A 23,314-nucleotide genomic window follows, 5' to 3' on the forward strand; every position below is an offset into this window, starting at 1 on the left:
GAGTTATAAGTGACATCTGCGGGAGGAGCACCATGCTGAATGCATCAGGAGCTGTGGGAAAGTTCTCTCTGCTGTGGTCTCCTCTAGGTTCTTAGAAGGGGGGGATTTGCATAATTTTACATAATTAACTATTTAAAGAAAGGTAAAAATATGATAAATGACATTAGACCCACAGTTTAGTGTTGAAATGTTTAATGTTGAATTGAGAGAGAATGCATCTGTGTGGACAGGTGGCCAGGCCAGGTTCCATGATATAGGCAGATATAGTTGTAAAGGATCTGGAAGGTTGGAATAGGTAACAGGGAATTGGGAGCTTTGCAACTGGGTAGAATGCATTAGCTAAGGGGAGATAGTGGAAAACCATTAGATGTTTATTTGTGAGATAATGTGTAGTTCAGTTTGTCTGCCATGTCTTGTACATGAAGAGGGGTAGGGAGCAGTAAGTCTAGGCAGGAAAGTGAGAGGATCTGTCAAGGAGGGCCTTGAATGCCTTTTATTGTGTATGAAGGGTGCCTACCTTGTAGAAATTACAGAGCTTTTAGGAGACTTAGGAGAGGCTTGGGAATGATACTAGCTACACTGAAGCCGGGAGTCATTCTAGCTTCACTGAAGTGACTGGACTACCAGTCTCCAGTGTGCACTGGAGGAACGAGAGGCTGAGATGCAGTCACCAGTTGCAGTGTTGTCCCATCTGGGGTAAAGCGATGGGGACGGGGAGGCAAGGTGGGGCTCGGAGAGAAACAGGAGCATTGCAAACCAGAACATGCATCTGCTTGTGTGGGGCGAGGGAGTTGTGGAAGGTGGTTGAACTGAAAGAACTGGGAGAGTAGCAGTAAGTAAATACTGTTACAGCATGGAAGGCAAGTAACATTAGGAAAAAGCATTGTTTTATAAAGGAAGAGAACAAGATAAACTTTGAGAAGTCATGATTTTAAAAAGCACTTTTATCTATGGTATGTGTTCCTCATAAAAGTTCTATGATATAAACAGGATGACTGTTATCTTTTTTTGTTGTTAAGGAAGTTGAGGCTCTGTCAGTTTGAAGTCTTGCCAGAGGTCACGTGGCCAGTCACTTATGGAGTCAGTCGGGCCTCCAGCGTTCAGTGGTTCCCACTCCTCCTGCCCATCCTCCAGGTGCTCCTGCTGCAGTCATGGTCTCCCTTACCAGGAGTAGGAGTCTCTCCAGAGCATCCATTCAGACCATAGGCGACTCCTTCCAGAACTCTCCCAGACACCCCTCAGCCAGCAGGGAATGGCAACCCACTCCAGTGTTCTTGCCTGGAAAACCTCATGGACAGAGGAGCCTGGTGGGCTATAGTAACCCACTCCAGTGTTCTTGCCTGGAAAACCTCATGGACAGAGGAGCCTGGTGGGCTATAGTCCATGGGGTTGCATGGAGTTGGACATGACTGAGTGACTAATACACAGACAATCTTTAGGAAACACTTAATGACCAGCTAACCTCATGGTGCAACCTTGCTGTCCTTCTTGGTCATCATCTGTAATACAGGTCTGTCCGAGTCTGTCTGCTTTACACTTAGTCATCTCCAGACTCATTTGCTTTTGCCTGACCCCATACCTAGACTCTTAAAGTTGTTTACTCTCCCCTCTGCTCAAATCTTTTTGGTTCATGCTGAAGTCTGTGGAAAAATGCCAGAGACAGAGCTATACGTAAAGGAATAGCAAGACCAGTCTGGCTGGAGTGGCCTCGGTGAGAGGGCAAATGCCAGGAGATTAGGTCAAAGTGAAGCAAGAAACAAGGTGTCTGCCTCCTGAAAGCCATAATAAGGAGTTTGGACTTTATTCCAAAGTTATTTGGGAAGCCATTGAGGCTTTTCATTATTGTTTTATATTCTGCTTTACTCATTTCTTAAAATAGAGAAATACAGTATGCCCTCTCAGTTTTGAAATTTAAAAGGAAGAATATAAAGTTATTCAAAAATATTCAAAAACCTGTATCTTGCTTCCATTTTATAACTGGTTAAGGTAGAAAAAAAGAGTGGAGGGGACAAAGAGCAAGGGCAGAGTAGACAGACTGATGGTGGGTCAGACGGAGAAGGAGTCTGCTCATGGGCGTGCTCATCACTCTCACAGTGAGATGCTGAACTGTCTGTTAGCCACACAGTGCCTTGGACAGTGTGTTCACTTGGTAGGTGCTCAGAATATTTGTTGAATGATTGAATAAATGCTGGATGAAACTTTCTTACAGTTAGAAAACTAGCCATGTAACTATGTGTAGAAGAATCCGTAGACAAGGCACCCTTAGAAGGACACATACATGGCTATAGAGACGGACTCGTTGGAGGGTTTTGAGATCAGATTTGTTTCTAAAGAATCCCTCTAAAAGATCATTCTGGCTGTGTGTAGAGAAGGAGGCGGAGAAGAGGTTGGAGAATGTGGTCCAGGGTAGAGATGTTGGACTCGGGTGATGACATTAGAGGGGCAGTTTGAAGGTAGGACTCTCAGGACTTGCTTGTGCAATGGTTGTGGAGCAACCAAGGATGACCCTGACGTTAGGTGAGTGGTTGGCATTTACTGAGATGGGAAAGACTGAGAGGAGTGTGGTATGTATTGTGTTCAGAGCACTGTCCTGGGCATGTAATAGAAATGAACATAAGACAGTTTTTTTTTTCCCAGGCAGACTTAGAGATAATTAGGTATAATAAAACTTGACTGTTCTTAATGTATAATTCAGTGAGTTTTCACAACCTCTTATAACGTGGTCATAATCCTAAACAATCTGTACAACAGTCAAGAGTTAGCACAGATCCTTCTTAAAAATTTCCCCATGGCCCTTTTAGTCAGCTCTTTCCACATCTCCAGGCACCAACAGCTACTGATCTGTTGTCTGTGTTCCACCGATTTGCCTTTAAGAGGACTTTTAATCTGAAGAGAGGAATGTAAAAATGACCAATCAGAGTAGGTTATGGTAAATACTGTAGTTGTGTAGGCATGTTTGTGGAGTGAGGAAGGTTAATTACAAGTTTGGGGTGACCAGTTACGTTCTGACTTATTTTTTCAAAACTAGAGAGAACTGTGTTTCCTAAGAGGAATATGAATGCTTTAAAACAGCAGTGTTGTTTTCCCAGAGAGGCAGTGGACACTCAGGAAAAGTAATTACCTGTTTCATATGATTCTTTCCTAAATAGTTATATCCACAAACTTTCTTTTCAGTGAATTTGGGCGGTTTGAAGGATCACATTAAGGAGATCCAGAGGTGTCGGCGTTTGATTCTTATTGCTTGTGGAACAAGTTACCATGCTGGTGTAGCAGTAAGTGTCTTCTTAAAATTTTAGTTGTGTTATTTTGGATATTAGAAAATATCTGCAGACAAATAGTACCTCCAGTAACATAGCATGTAAAACTATTTTTTTTGGTTGTTATTGTTAAAACATCATGTTTTCATGTTTTGATGACAAAAATCAAGAAGGTTGAGGAAAGGAATTTTAATAGCTACTTAGAATTGCTTATCAATGGATCATCTGTTTTAGGAAGGTCCTTAGATATACAGATGAACCCCCTGCAACTGACTTAACAAAAGGCAAAGAGTGGCAAGTTTTTGTGGCCTCCTGGTCTGTGGTTCACACCACATGCCTGCTTCTGTTAGAGCAGTTCCTGGGTTTTGTGTGTCATTGTTTACTTACCTCAGTCAGGGAGATGGGGCAAGTGAACCTTAACAGGATTTTACCTAGTAAGCACATTTCTGCAGAGAAAGGACGTCTTCTTTTTTGATAGACTTGACAGTTGATTTTGGAAGCTGGAATTCTATATCAAAAATGTGTGTTGGTTGTCAGTATGAAAGTATAGGACTTTAACAGTCTTTCAGTCCAATAAATCAGATCCACATGTAGTTACCCTGTAAAGAGACAGGTTATGTGCTGTTGTTATCAATTTCTGTAAGTACAGAAAACCCTTGCACACTCAGTTTCTGCTTTAGGATTGATTTCCAAAGTTCATGACAGTAATTTTTTAATTTGCTGGGGGGTAAATATTACTTATTTACACTTGAGGGAACCATTCATTTGATGAGTGAGTAAAACCCAACCCTTGCCTCACTGGAGGCTTTGTTCTTCTCTAAATCACCCTCTTCTCCCTCCTTCCCCACTTCCCCCAAATTATGTGGTCCTAAAAAGGAAAATCTGTGCAGTTTTGAAGGGAAGAGTTGTAAGAAAGTAATTGTTTTGAGCATTAGAAATAAAAAGAATGAACTAAAGACATTAGTGTAAATTAAGTGATTAATTTAGTGGTGGCTTAGATCTGTTATTGAATGAACCCTCTATTCAGAAATTAAAAATTGATTAAATGTTTCATCTAATGCTAAGCCTGTATTGTGGGGCATAAATTATATATAAGCTGTGTTAGAATTCTCTAATTTGAAAAGATGTAAGGGTCTTCTTTTGATTTGTTTGGTTTTTTGGAGACTACAATATTAACAAATATTTAAAGTCTTGTGTGGTGGGACTTCCCTGGTAGTTCAGTGGTTATAACTCTAGGCTTCCATTGCAGGGGGCACAAGTTTGATCCCTGGTCAGAGCACGAAGATCCTGCATGCTGTGCCACTGCATGCCCCCCCCCCAAAAAAAAATTAATTCCAGTGTGGTTTAGGATACAAAAGTGTCATTGAATTAATCCTATCTAGTTATCTACCCCCTACTCTACCCTCCATACTGCAGAGTTTGAAAATAGTAGCTTTCTTAAATAAGATTTCTGAAGTGTTTTAACTTTTTTTGAGAAAACGCATTCTTAATGAATACATAGTATTTTGAAGTGTTTAATTTTTCAGTATTTCTGCATCTTTGTCTCATTTGAAATCTCTTACTGATCTGGTATTATTTGAATTGTCATTTAAAACTTAGGAATTGGGAAGGTAGAGTTAATATGCAAGCTAACTCATAACAATGCTTTTCCATTACCCAAAACATTTTATATGTGTGGGTGTATTTGCTTATAAGAATTTATGCATTTATTATTGTCTAAAGAGACTTGTGCTGAAATGTTAACAGTGCTTATCTCCTGGGTGGTGGGATTTTGGTTATTATTATTATTTTTTAATGCTTTAGTCTGTGTTGTTTGTATTTTCTAACATTGCTTACGTATCATTTTTATAATCAGAAAAAGTGAAAACTATACATTGAGTCTAAAGTATTCCAGTGAAAAAGAGTATTTGAAGTACAGTTGTCTGACCAAGGCATCTTTTTTCTCTGCAGACACGTCAAGTTCTGGAAGAGCTGACTGAGTTGCCTGTTATGGTGGAGCTTGCCAGTGACTTCCTAGATAGAAACACTCCAGTTTTTCGAGATGATGTTTGCTTTTTCATTAGTCAGTCAGGTATGCTAATTTTAAAGACTTAAAAGGAAAGTCATTCTTTCTAACAACTACAGCATATATCGGCAAAACTGATATTTAAAGATAAACTAGTATTTGTTGGTAACTTGACAAATACAGATTTATTTTGATACTATGGAATTCTTAATGAGTTGATAAAGGCAACACATTTTACACTCAAAAGAGCTGAAGTTTTAAAGACAAAGAAGAAAAGGAGATCCTAAGAAATAGGATCCTGTTATTAAAAGCTTTATAATTTTGTCCTTTTAAGTACATGTTTTAAATTTTATTTAAAACAAATGAGAGGGAAGGCGGGGGAGGGATGAATTGGGAATTGGGGATTAACAGATATATACTACTATATATAAAATAGATAACAAGCACAGGGACTATATTCAATATCTTATAATAACCCATAATGAACAAGAATCTGAAAAACATATATATAACTGAATCATTTTGGTGTATGCCTGAAACATTATAAATCAACCATACTTCAATTAAAAAATAATAAAGCAAAAGATATTATTGAAAGAGTCATCAGTTTTCTGTTTTTGCATCTGTGGAAGAGCAAATGTTCACTGTTCTGTCTGTTACTATTGTCTTCTTTTTTATCCAGGAGAGACAGCAGATACGTTGATGGGACTTCGGTACTGTAAGGAGAGAGGAGCTTTAACTGTGGGGATCACAAACACAGTCGGCAGTTCCATATCGAGAGAGACAGACTGTGGAGTTCATATCAATGCTGGACCTGAGATTGGCGTGGCCAGCACAAAAGTAAGTTCTTGACTTAATTCTCATATGATAATTTAATCATAGTGTTGGTGAAGTAGACTAATCTGTATCTTCTCTTTCATTTCTTAGCACTTGTACAGTTCATATAGTTAACTAGTCATTGTAATTATCCTAAGACTTAAGGGTCAAAAATAGGTAAAAATACTTGTCATCTCCCTTCCTCACGCTCATCTTAAGAGCTTAAAAGGGACAAAGGTATATAATGTAAGTTCATTTTCCTGAGTCTCTGGCTCTCTCCATTCAACATTTATATTCCTCCTGCCTGGGCGGGGGTAGGATGTGTAGTAAGTATAACAGCTTCTTCTTTGAGTATAGTAGGGAATTAGAAAAATAACAGAAACATCCAGTTTAATTCTAATAATTTTTGATATCTTTATTTACATATATATATGTCCTAATAAATGTGCCAAAATATGCACACTATCTTTGAAGGTTTGTAAAAAGAAATACACTTTTGGTATAAAACTTGGTGACATTAAAAAAAAGTATTATATTACACTATCTGTTTTTTCTTTAAATATACATTTGTGGAGATTTAAAAACACCTTTATTCCTGTTAAGGCCTAGTGAGACTACTTTGCTCTTTGAAATTAGGATATGCATGATTTTAGTACTAGTAATAAAAATAGGAATCTTACAAAGTTGTATAAATGCAGAAAATGTTCTCCACACATGTATTATTCTTTGTGATTTCAAAATTTCAGTTTCTTACCTGTTGTTCTGCTTAAATCTAATATTTATTGCTGATTGTTGAATAAGATGCTTAGGTATTGGTGGATTTATGTTAAAGATGTGTGTAGTATGATGTTAACATATACAAATAACATTTGGATTTTTTTTTCATTTAAAGAACCCCATGGAGAGTTTTTTTGTGGAAAAGTTAAACAATTTTTTAAGTAAAAACTCCAAGTGAGGTTTTTGTTTCTTGGTTACTTCCGTATTGCTAACACTATGGTTTATAGAAAACTGAAGCCTGTATTTTCTCCATGTGGTAATTAAAACATGTAAGGTATTTGTTCTTGGGTTTCCATTCTATGCCTGAATGAATAAACAGCCTCCCTCAGCAGCAGTTTGTGGATTCTTGGAAAGTGTCCAGACAGACAGCTTTTGATCAGGGATTAGAATCCCAGACCCTTCATTCAAACATAGTTGAAACAAGGGCTTCAGCATGGCATGTGTGGGTCGTGGGATCATACCAGTAAACAGGAGCTGTTGACTTATCTTTTTATTGAATCTTTGTTAACTGTGAACTGCCAGGAGAAATAGATTTTTTTTGGATTTCTAATTCTGTCATTCATGAAAAGATAATTTTCCTCCGTGTTTTATTATAATTTTCAAACTTATTAGCAGAATTAAAAGAATTTTACATTTAACACTTCTATACCCATCACTTAGATTCTGCTGTTACCTTTTTTCTACAGCTTTATTGAGGTATAATTTTCATATCATTGTATTCACAAATTTTAAGTTATACTTTTAGTAAATTTGGCTGTTTATCACCATAACCCAATTTTAGAAGACTTAATTACTTGAAAAAGTTCCTTTGTGCCCCTTTCTAGTCAATTTCCACTTCTACCCCTCCGCCTCAAATTCAGGCAAGTATTACTTTCTCTTGCTATATTATTTCATATTTAATTTTCTAGAAATTCCTTATAAATGGAATTGTAATAATACAGGTCTTTTGTATCTGGCTTCTTGCGTTTAATGTGAGGCTTTGAGATTTATTCATGTTTTTTTTTAATGTCAGTAGTTTTTTTTTTTTGGCAAGTCATTTTCTAAAATTTTTTTGTTTTGAAATAACTATAGATTTATAGGAAGTTGCAAAGATAATAGAGAAGTCCAGGTACTCTTCACCCAGTTTCCCCCTGTAGTTGCATCTTGTATAGGAAAATAAGCATCTCTTTATAGTATATACTTCAATTTCTTTGAAAAAATGACTCCCTGAAAATTTAATATTATGAGTTTAGTCTTAGTTTAATATTTCTTGGATTCACTAAAAGAAAGTTGCAGGCCAATTACCACTGAAGAACACAGACAAAAAAATCTTCAACAAGATATTAGTTAAGCAAATTCAATAATACATTAGAAGAATTATACACCAGGATCAGCTGGGGTTTACCCTAGGGAGACAAGGAGTTTTCAGTATCTACAAGTCAATCAGTGTGATACACCACATTAACAAATTGAAGGATAAAAACCATATGATCATCTCAGTAGATGCAAAAAAAGCTTTTGATGAAATTCAGCATCCGTTTATGAAAATGCTCTCTGGAAAGTGGGCATAGACAGACTCTACCTCAGCATAATAAAGATTATATGTGAGAAACCCATAGATAACATCATACTCAGTGTTGCAAAACTGAAGGCATTTCCTCTAATATCAGGAAGAGACAAAGATGCCCGCTATCACCATTTTTATTCATCATAGTATTGAAGTCCTAGTCATAGCAATCAAACCAGAAAAAGAAATAAGAGGACTATAAATTGGAAAGAAGTAAGACTGTCACTGTTTGCAGATGACATAATAGTATACATAGAATATTCTAAGGATATCACTAGAAACCTGCAAGCGCTCATCAGTGAATTTAGCAAAGTTGCAGAGTACAAATTAATACACAGAAATCTGTTGCATTTCCAAACACTAACTGTGAACTATCAGGAAAAGAAATTAAGGAAATAATCTCATTTACCATTGCTTCAAAGAGAATAAGATGCCTAGGAGTAAATATACCTAAGGAGGGGAAAAAGACCTATACTCTGAAAACTATAACACAGTGATGAAAAAAATTGAAGATTACACAAGTGGATGGAAATACATTGTGTTCTTGGATTAGAAGAATTAATATTGCTAAAATGAACAACTGCCCAAGGCAATCTATAGATTCAATCAGTGCCTTTCAAAATACCAATGTTATTTTTCACAGAACTAGAGCAAATAATTTAAAAATTTGTGTAAAAACATGAAAGACCTTGAATAGATAAAACAGTCTTGAAAAAGAAGAACAGAGCTGGAGGAATCATGCTCCCTGACATCAAACTATGCTACAAAGCTATAGTAATCAAAACAGTATGGTACTGGTACAAAAACAGACGCTTAGATCAATGGAATGGAATAGCGAGCCCAGAAATAAACCCATGCACTTATGTTCAATTAATCTGTGACAAAGAAAGCAAGAATATACAGTAAAGTCAATCTCTTCAATACGTGGTACTGGGGGAAAAAGACATTTACATGCAAAAGAATGGAGTTAGAATGTTCTGTAATACCATATACAAAACTAAACTAAAAGTGGGTTAAAGAAAGACTTAAATGTGAGACCAGAAATCATAAAATTTCTAGAAGCAAACCTAGGTAGAACACTCTTTGACTTATATTTCAGTAACTTTTTTTTTTGTATTCTTCTTCTAAAATAATGGAAACAAAAGAAAAATAAATAAATAGGACCTAATTATATTTAAAAGCTTTTGTGCAGCAAAAGAAACCATCAGCAAAACAAAAAGACAACCTGCTTAATGGGAAAAATATTTGCAAATGATATGACCAATGAATGACTAATATCGAAAATATATAAACAGCTCATACAACTCAGCATAAAAAAAAAACACCTGATGAAGAAATTGACCAAACACCTGAATAGACCTTTCTCCAAAGAGTATGTGTAGTGGTCAACAAATGCATGAAAAGATGTTCACCACCCCTAATCATTAGGGCTTCCCTGGTGGCTCAGAGGTTAAAGCGTCTGCCTCCAATGCGGGAGACCCGGGTTCGATCCCTGGGTCGGGAAGATCCCCTGGAGAAGGAAACGGTAACCCACTCCAGTACTCTTGCCTGGAGAATCCCATGGACGGAGAAGCCTGGTAGGCTACAGGGGTCGCATAGAGTCAGACACGACTGAGCGACGGAACGGAATCATTAGGAAAATGCAAATGAAAACCACAGTGTGATAATCAGCTCACACTTATCAGAATGGCTATCATCAAAAAGGGCACAAATAACGAATGTTGATGAAGATACAGAGAAAAGAGAATCCTCATACATTGTTGGTAGGAATGTAAATTGATACAGCCACTGTGGAAAACATTATGGAGAATCTTCAAAAAATTAAAAACGATTATCAGATGATCCAGCAATTTCACTTCTGAGTGTATATCCAAAGAAAATAAAAAATACTAATTCGAAAAAGTACATGCACCCTAGTGTTCATAACAGCATTGTTTACAGTTGCCAACTTATGGAAGCAACCTAAGTGTCCATCAACAGATGAATGGATAAAAATGATATGTATATATATAGATCACTTATTTTTTATCCATTCACCTATACACACACACCCACACACACACACACACCCACACACACAGTGGGATACTGTTCAACCGTTAAAGAATGAAATTTTGCCATTTGAAGTAACATGAGTGAACTTAGAGGATATTATGCTAAATGAAATAAAGATAAATACTATATTGTGTCACCTATATGTGGAATCTAAAAAATACAACAAACTAGTGACTATAACAAAAAAGAAACAGAGTCACAGATTTAGAGATCTAGTAGTTACTAGTGGGAACAGGGAGGAGGAGAGGAGCAATATAGGGGTAGAAGTTGAAAAGGTACAAGCTATTATGTGTAAAATATGCTACAAAGCATAATACAGGAATTATATCCAGTATAATAACTATAAATCAAGTATAATCTTGAAAAATTATGAATCACTCTATTGTACTCCTGTAGCTTATGTAATATGATACATTAAGTATTACTTCAATAAAAATAAGTTTTAAAATATACAGAAATCTTTCTCTGTAAGCTGAAAGTGGCTACTGAGAAATGTATGGGTGTGTGTGTTTGGAGGGGGGATTCTATTTTTTAATAACTGTGTTAGTCACTCAGTCATGTCTGACTCTTTGTGACCCCATGGACTGTAGCCTGCCAGGCTTCTCTGTCAATGGGATTCTCCAGGTAAGAGTACTGGAGTGGGTTGCCATTTCCTTTTCCAGGGGATCTTCCCAACCCAGGTATCAAACCTGGGTCTCCTGCATTGCGTGCAGATTCTTTACCATCTGAGTCATCAAGGAAGCTATAAAAATACTTAAAATACTTAAAAAAAAAAAACTCTACCAAGAAATGTGTAAGATATTCATAAATATTTGTCGAACAGATGAAAACTGTATAACTTTTTCTTTTTTTTTTAAATGGGCTTCGCTGTGGATCAGTGGTGAAGAATCCACCTGCCAGTGCAGGAGATGCGAGTTCGATCCCTGGGTCGGGAAGATCCCCTGGAGTAGGAAATGGCAACCCATTGCAGTATTCTTGCCTGGGTAATCCCATGGACAGAGAAGCTTTGGTGTGAGCTACAGTCCCCGGGGTTGAAAAAGTCAGACATGACTTAGCAACTAAACAACAACAACATATAACTTTCTAGACTTAAATTCCTAACAGATTAATAGAAACCATGTTTCTGGATGGGAGGATTGTTTTGTAAATAAACTAAAAATGTGAGGCAGGATCTGTATTCTGTGACATAGCTCTAGTATATCAGAGAACTTAGGCTACAGGAAGTGTCTAAGGAAAAAAGCAGAAAGGGACAATGAAACCAGCAGAATTAAGAATATTTAATAATAGTTAACCAATGTTAGGGTGGAAGGACTGTTTACGCTGGAAAGTATGACCTAAAGTTAAAAAATTAAAACTTTTGTGTCAGTAAACACCATTGTAACAGATTAACCTAAACTGGGAAAATGTATTTGAAATTTAACGAGAGATCTTTCTAGACCAACTGAAAAGGAAACAAACCCAAGTCAAAAAAAAGCAAGTGAAGAATAATGAAATTAATTTTCAATAGATAAAACATAAATGACTGACAAACATGAAAAATAATCTTAATTTTTTTAATTCAAGGGCTCTAGGATGAAGTAGTAGTGAGAGTCTATTGTCCCGCTGTCTGGTAAAAGTTTGTTAAAAGGATGATTCTCCACATTGCAAAGAATGTGGTAAAATAGGCATATCTCATTCATGAACAGCTGACAGTAATGAACAGGGTCTGGGCAGTGTGACTGCAGGTTTTTAAGATATTCACAATTCTGTAACCTCAGTGGAAATTTTTTGTTTATTTTCATCTTTTTTTTAAAGTTAAAAATTCCAGGTTCTTAAAATGCAGTGCAGCTAATTCTGCTCATTCTTGTGCTCTTTCAGGCATACACCAGCCAGTTTGTATCTCTTGTGATGTTTGCTCTTATGATGTGTGATGACAGGATCTCCATGCAGGAGAGACGCAAAGAGATCATGCTTGGATTGAAGCGGCTGCCTGGTATGAAGACCCTCACACACACAGTAGTTATTGTCTGAGGGAGTGGGGGATGGGTGAAGCTGTGGCTTGTACCTATTTAGTCAGTAGTATCTTTTTACTTTGTACTTGTTCATTTAAAAATCTGGCACTGATAACACAGAAGATTAGAAACACTGGTGTTTTACCGGTTGTTACCCATATGTTATTATTATACTGTTTGGTATATTGTCCTTTTTTCATAGATTTTGCTAATATTACTTCTTAACAGATTTGATTAAGGAAGTTTTGAGTATGGATGATGAAATTCAGAAACTGGCAACAGAACTTTATCACCAGAAGTCAGTCTTGATAATGGGACGTGGCTATCATTATGCTACTTGTCTTGAAGGGGCCCTGGTAAGTCTTCTCACTTCCAGCTGTAGTCTGTTGACTCATGAACCTGGCACACAGTCATTTTTTCAGATTGAATGAAATAGGTGGAACTTTTACAAAAGTGCCTTTATATTTATGCATTCTGATTTGTTAACCTTGGGAAAGTATAACAGAATACTTAATTCAGAAATTGAAAATGAAGGAAGTACACTTCAGCATGAGAACTTGGGTTTAGAAAGTAACTTAGGTTAATATTTTGTCCACATGTGAATAAAGTTAATAATATTCTCTAGGTGTGAGATTTAATTGAGGTAAAATATGAAACAATTAGAAAAACAGTTACAAAGAAATACGAGTACACTCGTGATAATCTAAAACCTTCAAAAAGTCCTTTTGGAGTTCTAAAACTCCCAGTTACTTGTTGACATTGTAGAAATAATGATCAGTAAACGTATTAGTTCTATTTGTACATCACAGATCCTTTAATACTGTCTGATAAATAAGACAGGGATTTCCAACAGCAGATATCTTGTGTAATATTTATTTAAGAATGGGTTTTTGAAAAACAGACTGAAGATTAATCTAGTTCTTTTCTATTAGAAAATCAAAGAAATCACTTACATGCACTCTGAAGGTATCCTTGCTGGTGAGTTGAAACATGGCCCTCTGGCTTTGGTGGATAAGTTGATGCCTGTCATCATGATCATCATGAGAGATCACACCTATGCCAAGTGTCAGAATGCTCTACAGCAAGTGGTTGCTAGGCAGGTAAGTCAGGGGCTACTGTGAGGACACAGGCTGCACATGCAAGGGATCTTGGTTGCATAATTATGAGAATCATCCTGAAACCATCCCAACCCCTCCCCCCACCCACCCAGGTCTGTGGAAAAATTGTCTTCTACAAAACTAGTCCATGGTGCCAAAAAGATTGGGGACCACTGCCACAGAGCTTCTATTTCCTTGACTTACGCATGAGACTTACCACATGGCATTGTGAGTTTAAATAAGCCTACGTCAGTGTGGAAAATTCTTAAAGAGATGGGAATAGCAGACCACCTGACCTGCCTCTTGAAAAATCTGTATGCAGGTCAGGAAGCAACAGTTAGAACTGGACATGGAACAACAGACTGGTTCCAAATCAGGAAAGGAGTACTTTAAGGCTGAATGTTGTTACCCTGCTTATTTAACGTATATGCAGAGTACATCATGAGAAATGCAGGGCTGGAAGAAGCACAAGCTGGAATCAAGATTGCCAGGAGAAATATCAATAACTTCAGATATGCACCCTTATGGCAGAAAGTGAAGAAGAACTAAAGAGCCTCTTGATGAAAGTGAAAGAGGAGAGTGAAAAAGTTGGCTTAAAGCTCAACATTCAGAAAACTAAGATCATGGCATCCGGTCCCATCCCTTCGTGGCAAATAGATGGAAAAACAGTAAGAGACTATTTTTTTGGGCTCCAAAATCACTGCAGATGGTGACTGCAGCCATGAAATTAAAAGACACTTGTTCCTTGGAAGAAAAATTATGACCAACCTAGACAGCATATTAAAAAGTAGAGACATTACTTTGTCAGCAAAGGTTCATCTAGTCAAGGCTATGGTTTTTCCAGTGGTTATGTATGGATGTGAGAGTTGGACTATAAAGAAAGCTTCAGTGCTGAAGCATTGATGCTTTTGAACTGTGATGTTGGAGAAGACACTTGAGAGTCCCTTGGACTGCAAGGAGATCAGTCCTGAATATTCATTGGAAGGACTGATGTTGATGTTGAAACCCCAATACTTTGGCCACCTGATGCGAAGAACTGACTCATTAGAAAAGACCCTGATGCTTGGAAAGATTGAAGGCGGGAGGAGAAGGGGACAACAGAGGATGAGATGGTTGGATGGCATCACCGATTCAATGGACATGATTCTGAGTAAACTCCGGGAGTTGGTGATGGACAGGGAGGCCTGGCGTGCTGTAGTCCATGGGGTCACAAAGAGTCAGACACGACTGAGCGACTGAACTGACGTCAGTGAGGCCACATTGAATTGTGCCGTGCAAAATGTGCATGTTCACATGTTACAGCCCTGCCTTTGTTTAACCAGTGATCGTGCATGTGATCTCTTTCCCAGGGACGGCCAGTGGTGATCTGTGACAAGGAAGACACTGAGACCATTAAGAACACAAAAAGAACAATCAAGGTGCCCCACTCAGTGGACTGCCTGCAGGGCATTCTCAGCGTGATCCCCTTACAGCTGCTGGCCTTCCACCTGGCTGTGCTGAGAGGTTATGATGTAAGTGACGGACCACTGTGGAAATTTAGATAGTTCCTTTCCAAGTTTTTAGCAATAAAATTTGATAATTCCATCATACATACATCTGTCACCTGTTGTAGTTCCATGGCCCAGTTTTGTTGGTTACATCCTAACATTTTCACACCCATAGAACTTGAAGGAATCTTGGACATTAGCTCCATCAGTGGAGATTACCTCCTTGGGGACTCTCCACCTGTTTTCTTTCTGTGTTTCTCAGTGGGGTAGCTATTGGAAATTCTTTGGGACTTCCTCATACAGTGAAGGACTCTCAGCATTCCTGGTCCCTCATTCATTGTGACAACCACAGTGACAATCAAAACATTCTACTCTTAACAGTGTCTGTGGCAGTCACTATTATTTTTCTATTAGGAGGACTGCATCACTGCTTCTGAGCTTTAATCTTGAGGGTCCAATTGTACTTACCATTCCACATTTTCTGAGGGCAGAAAAATGGACTAATCTGAGTTTAAAAGATTTTAATATAGATTCAAGTCAAAAGGGCTCCTTCTGCTCAACTTTTGGTTAATCTAAAGAATCTGTTCCAAAATCACATACAGCTAAAAATTTACTAAAATGTATCCTTCCTGGTGGCTCAGAGGTTAAAGCGTCTGCCTCCAATGCGGGAGACCCGGGTTCGATCCCTGGGTCGGGAAGATCCCCTGGAGAAGGAAACGGTAACCCACTCCAGTATTGTTGCCTGGAGAATCCCATGGACGGAGAAGCCTGGTAGGCTAGAGTCCATCGGGTCACATAGAGTCGGACACGACTGAGCAACAGAACGGATCCTTCCATTGTAGTTTGTATAAAAAATAAATACACAGACAGTGAATGCTGAAAAATAAACAAATCATCCCACTCTTACACATTTCTAGTGTCCCGGGAGAGGGATGCTAGCTCATAGAGGACCACAGGAGTCTTCCATGTGCTGAACTGGCTCCTTTGGAATTCTTGTTCTGAATTGATTTAGGGTCATTTTAAGATGCATTATATTACTGTATTTCTAATCGAATTCTTTGTAGTCTCTAGTAAAGATGGTTAATGAACAAGTTGTTTTCTGTTTCTGTGGGGTTTCTTTGGTTATTTATTTGGCTGCACCAGCTCTTAGTTGTGGCATGCAGGATCTTTAGTTGCAGCATGTGAACTCTCAGTTGGCTTGTAGGATCTAGTTCCCTGACCAGGGATTGAACCCAGGCCCCCTACATTGGGAGTGCAGAGTCTTAACCCCTGGACCACCAGGATAGTCCCTGTTTTATGTTTGTATAAGCAAAAATAAGTTGCTGATAGCAACCGTCCCCAAGTGGCCCCCACCCCAGTTTGAATTATCTTTCAAATCTTACTCCTTTTTTTTGCAGGTTGATTTCCCTCGGAATCTTGCCAAATCTGTAACCGTAGAATAAGGAGCATCTGAAACTGGGCAATTAAGCAACACAAGACACCTTTTGTATTTAAAACTTGATTTAAGATATCACCCCTTTAAGCCTTTTTTAGTAAATTCTTATTTATATATCAGTTATAATTATTCCATTCAATTTGTGATTTTTGTGAAATTACCTCATATTTTTCCAGTGATTTGTGGGGGAGTTTGAATAGTGGAATCTATGTTGGTATCGGTATCGGAGAGATGTAGCTCTCATTTTCTTTAAAGGATGCTGAGTGTTGGATTTTGGGACCCTCCACTTCAAACTGAAAGGATTGTGTGTTATTAAAATAATTGGCATTTGTTTCAGCATACATTCACATTTCATTCAGGCCAATGAAAGTGTGTTTAATTGGAAAGTGTGTTTAACTGAAATATTTAAAGCCAGTAACAGTGTACTTGGATGTTTAATTAAGGTTTTGCTAACTTATAAAGAGAAAATGCCATGATTATTTTGAAATTTATTGTTTTGTTTTTAAATCAGTCTATGAAATTTAAAAACTGAAAACTTCTTCATGGAATTTCTATCCAAGTTAATCTTAGTCTCTCAGATTTATTGCCTGTTATCTGTAGATCAAGGTTTCTTAGGAAGCTAAGTATAGTAGTGCATTGGTTTTCTCCAACCCTTAACAGAGAATACTTGCACAATTTCCTAGCACAGACTGTAAATCTGAGCTGCTTTGAACAGCTGACAATATGATTTTAAATTTGAAGATGAGATACAGATAAGTTGGATATCCTACTTCTTGTTTTTTTTAATCTCCTAAAAGTGATATTGGTTTCCTTGTATCTGTAGTTTGTTTTAAAAAATTACTGCTGAAGGACATTCTATCTTGCTCTTTGAAATCACCACAGAGAGTTGCTATCAAATATATCAAATCAATACTGATGTTCAGAATTCTCTTCAGTTTTGTCCCAGAGAAGAATTCCTTACAGTTAATTTTAACTTCCTTTTACTGCTTTGTTGAATCAAACTCTAGTACCTTCATGCCAATTTGGAAACTCCTTGTAGTTGTTTGGAAGATTTGCAAATCTTTTGACTAAAATTTGGCTAAATGTATATGATGGGCTAAAATTAGAAAAAGCTATCTGCTTTACACTGATACTAGTGAAGGATTATATAAAATTTTTAGTATTACTTTCTAGGTATTTTTCTCTCTGAATATTCTGTGTTTTACCCCTGAAATATACTTAGGAAAGAAGAAAATATAAATGTAAAAGTGATATTGAGGTGCCTTTAGCTGGCTAATGTCAGAAATGGAAACCTAACAACTTAGACTAAAAAATTTAGAGTAGAATACTAGTTTGACACCCAAAAAGTTGTGAATAATAATTTCTTCATGGAGCTTTCTGGCAACATTTTGGGTATTACAGGGCAGTGTGTTTATGTTTTGGTTAATTCCTTTTCCTTCCAAAGTTTTCATTTTTAAATTGCGAAGGTAAAATATTTAGCCTAATAAAGTTAGCTGAGCCTTTTCCATTTTCTATGTTTGAACTTCTAATAGCTATTGTAAGAGAAGCATAGAATTCTGCCATGTATTAGCGTTAGAGACAGAATTGGCATATTTTGAGGTAATTCAGAAGGACTCTTAGATTGAGACTAGAAACCTGTTTTTAAAATGAAATAGGATTACTATTCATGTCATTATATAGCTGTTGCAGGTATAAATTTATCTATTTTAATTGTTTGTAATATTATTTTGTGTAGGCCTGCTAGTTTTAGGTATGTGTGTAGTGTCATCCTTAACTATGTTATTTTAGCATTTTTATGCACATGATTTGTATGGATTTGTAGCATTTCTGAAGTTCAGATTAGCTTTCTAAGTGAAACTGATATGTGAAGTCAGTCATTAGTTTTCAGTCTGTTTCCTCTCCCTCTGTGTGTGTGTGTGTGTGTGTGTGTCTTTCTCTCACTCTCAGACACACACAGATACACTTCAAGCTAGGATAAGTTCTAAATCAAATCTCAAAAACCAATAGTAAGAAAAAAGAGTGGTATTTTCCAAACAAACATCGTTTTTCTTCTCTACCCCTTTTTCTTGCTCCCTACACTGTTTAATGTAGTGATTTTTAGATGCTTTTGTGAATTATGAACACAAAATACTGTAATGAGGCAAACTGCTAGTAAGTGTGGATGCTCAGATAAAACCAATGTAATAAGTATAAGAAAATCATTTTTTGAGAAAGACATTCTACAAAAGGAGTCCTTCATATAAAAAATTCTTTCTTGTAGTACATCTTAAATTTAAATTCACTTGTGTATAACTTAGTACTCTTTACCCAGGCCATGAATCCTTTATAGGCCAAGGGTCATGTTAGCATCTAACACGTGGCCCAGTAAATGATTATTACTTTGGCATCAGTCAACTTTTCTGTCTTTTTAAATCACCTATGCCATAGGAATAAATAGTTGGAGGAAAGTTAATGTTAACTGTTTTTGGCTTGTTATAACTCTGTCAACAGCATATTATGTGAAAGTCACTGTGCCAGAAACTGAAAAATACACCCTGTTTAAAGTCTACTTGTCTCCTGGTGTACTTACCGCTCCTGGAGATTAGGATCTTTGGAAGGTACAGGGTGAGAGAGTGGGAAAATGGAGTTGAGCTTTTAAATTTTGGGAGTGAATTTGTTCATTTAAATGATGGTTCTGCGTTTGGTGTATATCGTGTTCCTAAGAGGTGAAGTGCATTTTGCAGAGTTAGATGTTACCACAACAGGCTATGAATCCATGTGTCTGTAGTACTGTAAGGAACAGCAGTTGTTAGATACAAGGTGAAAACAAGAATCACAACTAAAAGGGAACTGACACAGGTGACATGTAGGTGAGACTGTTGGTTAGCTAATAAAGATTTTCTTTAAGGTTCTTAGAAAGATGTTTCTGAGATATTATCTTAACCTTTTGAATACAGATCTCTTGACCTGAGTTAATTATGAGGATGAGAGGAAAGGAACCCCTTTAGCTCCTTGGTTATATTCCTTTGACGTATTTCTAGTAACTCTTGAAAGAGGGAAAACTATCTGAAATGTTGACTTTAGCAAACATATTTTAAGAAGTCATTTGGGGTCAGTTTCCTTTGTCTCCCTCTCTCTTTTTAATTAGGCTATATACTTTAGCAATAAAAGGGAAAGACTGAGGTTAATTATTATACACTATAGCTTAAGTGATTTTTCTAAAGAGAACAAAGTCATTGAAAATGTTTATTTAAAAAGAATTCACAGCTCACATTGAATTTATGAAGGCCAAAGAAATTGAAGGGAATGATAAAGATAGATAAGAAAGTATAATATCCACATATTTAATAGATTTTTTTATATCAGAATACCAGGTAGTGTTTTACCTGTGAAAATGTATTTCAGATTGCTTTCTTTGTTTTCTTGTGTTAGAGCCTCAAGTTAAAAATTGTAACAAATCATTTTTCCCCGCAGTATTTAAAGATTGTTAATATGTCAGTGTTTCTCTAGCTTGATGAATTTAACTATCTTTAGATCCGTGATGATAACCAATAGGATGGATAATACTAGCTTTGAACTGATAGTATCCACGGTTAAAATAAAAATCATAGTTAACTAGCAAAACTGCCAAGTTATGCCATATTAACTTGTGAGTCTGTAATAACTTGATAGCAATGTTATGGAATATATGATAAATAATGGCTAATGAGAACTTTTTAAGAAATCTCAAATTACCTTTCTTACTATACTAGTTTTCAGAATGAATGTAGAAATGATCCTGTTAACCTTTTAAAACTGTTCTGCAGTAGAAAAAAAATTTTTTTTTGCTTAAATAAAACTTTTCATATTTGTTTAAGTTATATTTCTTTTGAGCTGGAAATTTTAGAATCATCCTGGCTTTGTTTCAGTTTCTGTTCTTTAAGATGAATGTTTAGTTTACTGAGCCACTTAGTCACTTCTTCCTCGTGTCTTCTCAGTCTAATGACTGTATTTCCGAACTGTGAATAAGTTACCCAAATCTTGCTGAGAATTACATTTTTAAGCAGTTTGCCAATATTTGAAGTATATACATGTTTGTCGTTGTGTTAAAGATTGTATTGTACTAAGAATGTAGCCAATGTTTACTTTAGTTGTCAGTAAACATTTTTGATGCTAAAAGTTTATTCATTACTGTTGCTTTTAAAAAGAAGAAATATTACATTTATATTCAAAAGTCATGTCTTCACTCCAACTTCCCAATTACTTTAAAAAGCATCATTAGATAAAACAAAGGCTCTACTTTTTCTGATGTTATGCTCTGTAAACATTATACTTAAGTCTTTTAGACTTGTTGTTTCTAGCACATTTACAGGGTATGCAGTGATCAACAACTTTAAGTTGTTGATAGTTGCACAGAAGGGTGTTTAGGATGGGTGGATAGTAAAACAGCATATACTCCAAATCTGAAGTTTCTGTCATATCTGGCAGTCTATTACTTGTAGAACAAAGAGTCCTTTTACAGGATCCTTTTATAAACAGCAAGCTAAAAATCTCTATCCCTAGTGCTTACAGCACTTGCTGTGTTTTGCAGGAGACAGAGTTATGCCCAGCATGGTTTGAATGAATGGATGTGCTGTGTAGCCTTCCCATAGAATTGAGCCCAGTCTCTCATCTCTTGCTCTGTGTTGCTCTGCAGCAAAGCCCAGGGCTGCCACACCAGCATAATTCATTTTTTCCACAGGTCACGTTTTTTACATAACATTTAGCTTTACTTCTAGTGAAAAGTTTTCTTTAAATCCTCTTCAATTCACTATCAGTAAGTGTTTACTGAGTACTTCTAAAGGCCAAGAAATAATTTCCCTAGAAATTAAGAGGCCACTTTTCATTGGAGTGGATTTAAGGAAAAATAAGTTCTTTAATTTTTTGGATGCGCAAAAGAAGTCCTTATTAAGTTTCTTTCATTATCCATGGTTAAACTGTTCTATCTCATTTTCAAAAAATGATGTAGAAGCTTTATTAGCTAGCTTCAACAAGCATCCCAGAGATCAAAACTAATCTTGTAATAAAATAAGAAAAGTTGCCAGGTTATAGGTCATTTAACCAGACAAAATTTATTACTGTCTTTTTGGTTAGCATGTATACAAGAGATTATTCCCACAGTTGAAAAGACATGTTTAGTGTGATCTTCATATTAACATGATTCATTGACTCAAACACCAAAGTTCACACATGTATTTTTCATAAAGAATGCTGTTATGCAGCCAGATTTCCTTTTCCATATTTCAAAAAATATTTGAATATGGAGCATGGATATGTAACTGAAATATGGAATAAAAAGTGGAACTTGTAAGCAATTGGAGAAGTGCTCTCTGGATAGAATTGTAGCTATTTCCTTCCCATTCGTTTATCAGTCTGCCTTTATATATGTTTATAAAAAGTAAAAAACTTTTAGGAGGAAAGCAATTGGCATGGTTTCATATGTTTTTAATTTCTGTAGTATAGTGAGTATTGCATTATTTCCAACAATGCAAATAAGTTAATATTGTGGAACTCACAGCAATTGTACACCGGGGGGATCGTTAGGGGCTAATTTTTGCCTCTGTCACTCAACTTTGTGTGTTTTGAAATGGAGATAAATACTGTGTGGTCTTAGAAGGAAAATGACCAAAATTCCCAAAGCTTATAAGTAAATACTCATTGAGAGTTCTAGATCCATTGCACCTAAAAGGCAAATGATCACGTGTTTTTAACTAATGTATTCTTTAATGTAATGTAATGTAATTAATGTAATGTAATTTGTGAGACCCAAAGGTTGATTTCCATTAATTTTAGATTGTCAAGCCAATAGCCAAGCTTCAAAGGTCTGGATCTGTCAGGATCACTACAGTTTGTTTCTGCTAACAGCCCCTTTCAGGTGACACTGTTGTTGGCATTAGGAAAAGCCAGTGTGGCAACAGTCAAGGATGTTTTACTATGGCAAGTTCAATGTGAGATGGACTCATTAGAAAGCTTTGTCTTCAAAGAATGCCCCACACTAGGATGGAAAATAGTCTGAGACAATAAAAACTTTCTAGGTAAGCAAAATTGCATTAAATTCAAGTTTCTTTCTGTGTTAGACTTGAATGTATCTAGCTAGTGTGATTTATGGGGGCTTTTGGTGGGTTTTTTTCCCCCTATTTGCTTTGTGTGTAGAATTGTTTTGAAATAGATTATATTTGCTTTGAATTTTATCTCTTTCTGTTTTGTATTCATCCTTTGAATAAAATTGTAAATCCAATATTGATTTTATTCTTAATTTACTGCTGCTGTGGAAGAACCAAGGAACTGCGGGAGATCTTTGTAGGTTTTCTGTCTGAAGTTCTTAGTTATTAACTTGGAATCATGTGTTACTGAAGTTCAAAGCATTTCTTTGAAAGAAACAATTTTAAAACTTACTAGTATAGATTGTCCCTTTTTGTGCTTTAAGTGAAGTGGAAAAATATACTGGTCTCTGAAAGCAGAATTGACTTTACTGGCACAACATTAATTATTTAAATACTTTGAGTTGTTTTCTTGGCAGAAAAGACAGGTTTATATCAATTTATTTGCAAATTCCTGAGATTCCCCAAGATAGAGAAAAGTTAGCTGTGTTATGGAAATACGGAATAAAGAATGGAGATTGTAAACAATTGGAGAAGTGCTCTCTGCATAGAACTGTAGTTATTTCCTTCCCATTCATTTACCAGTCTGCTTTTGTATATGTTTATATTAGTTAAACATTGGTCTCTGCAGTGTGATGTTCTTAAGTTAATGGTTCTCAACTTGTTTGGGCTTAATATGCTGAAACAAAGTAGGGGCTGCTCTGAGAATGTTGATAATCACCCTATCAGAAGATGGAGCTGATTTTTAAT

The 23,314-nt window shown here is 36.4% G+C and overlaps 1 protein-coding gene across 3 annotated transcripts in view; it reads left to right on the plus strand.

The window, feature by feature from the left end:
• GFPT1 (glutamine--fructose-6-phosphate transaminase 1) overlaps positions 1-22,701 on the plus strand; it is a 63,879-nt gene extending 41,178 nt beyond the window's left edge. For all 3 annotated transcript variants that reach the window (XM_088841285.1, XM_088841286.1, XM_088841287.1), the window contains 8 exons: positions 3,175-3,272; positions 5,208-5,328; positions 5,945-6,102; positions 12,314-12,428; positions 12,676-12,803; positions 13,380-13,547; positions 14,894-15,055; positions 16,429-22,701. In XM_088841285.1, the coding sequence (XP_088697411.1) occupies positions 3,175-3,272; positions 5,208-5,328; positions 5,945-6,102; positions 12,314-12,428; positions 12,676-12,803; positions 13,380-13,547; positions 14,894-15,055; positions 16,429-16,473 (995 nt within the window). In that variant the 3' untranslated portion in view covers positions 16,474-22,701. The remainder of the gene's footprint in view (positions 1-3,174; positions 3,273-5,207; positions 5,329-5,944; positions 6,103-12,313; positions 12,429-12,675; positions 12,804-13,379; positions 13,548-14,893; positions 15,056-16,428) is intronic.
• The last annotated feature ends 613 nt before the right edge of the window (positions 22,702-23,314 follow it).

This window comes from Moschus berezovskii, chromosome 11 (genome assembly GCF_049115385.1).
Source record: "Moschus berezovskii isolate FMDL1 chromosome 11, NW_MosBer_1.0, whole genome shotgun sequence".
NCBI lineage: Eukaryota > Metazoa > Chordata > Mammalia > Artiodactyla > Moschidae > Moschus > Moschus berezovskii.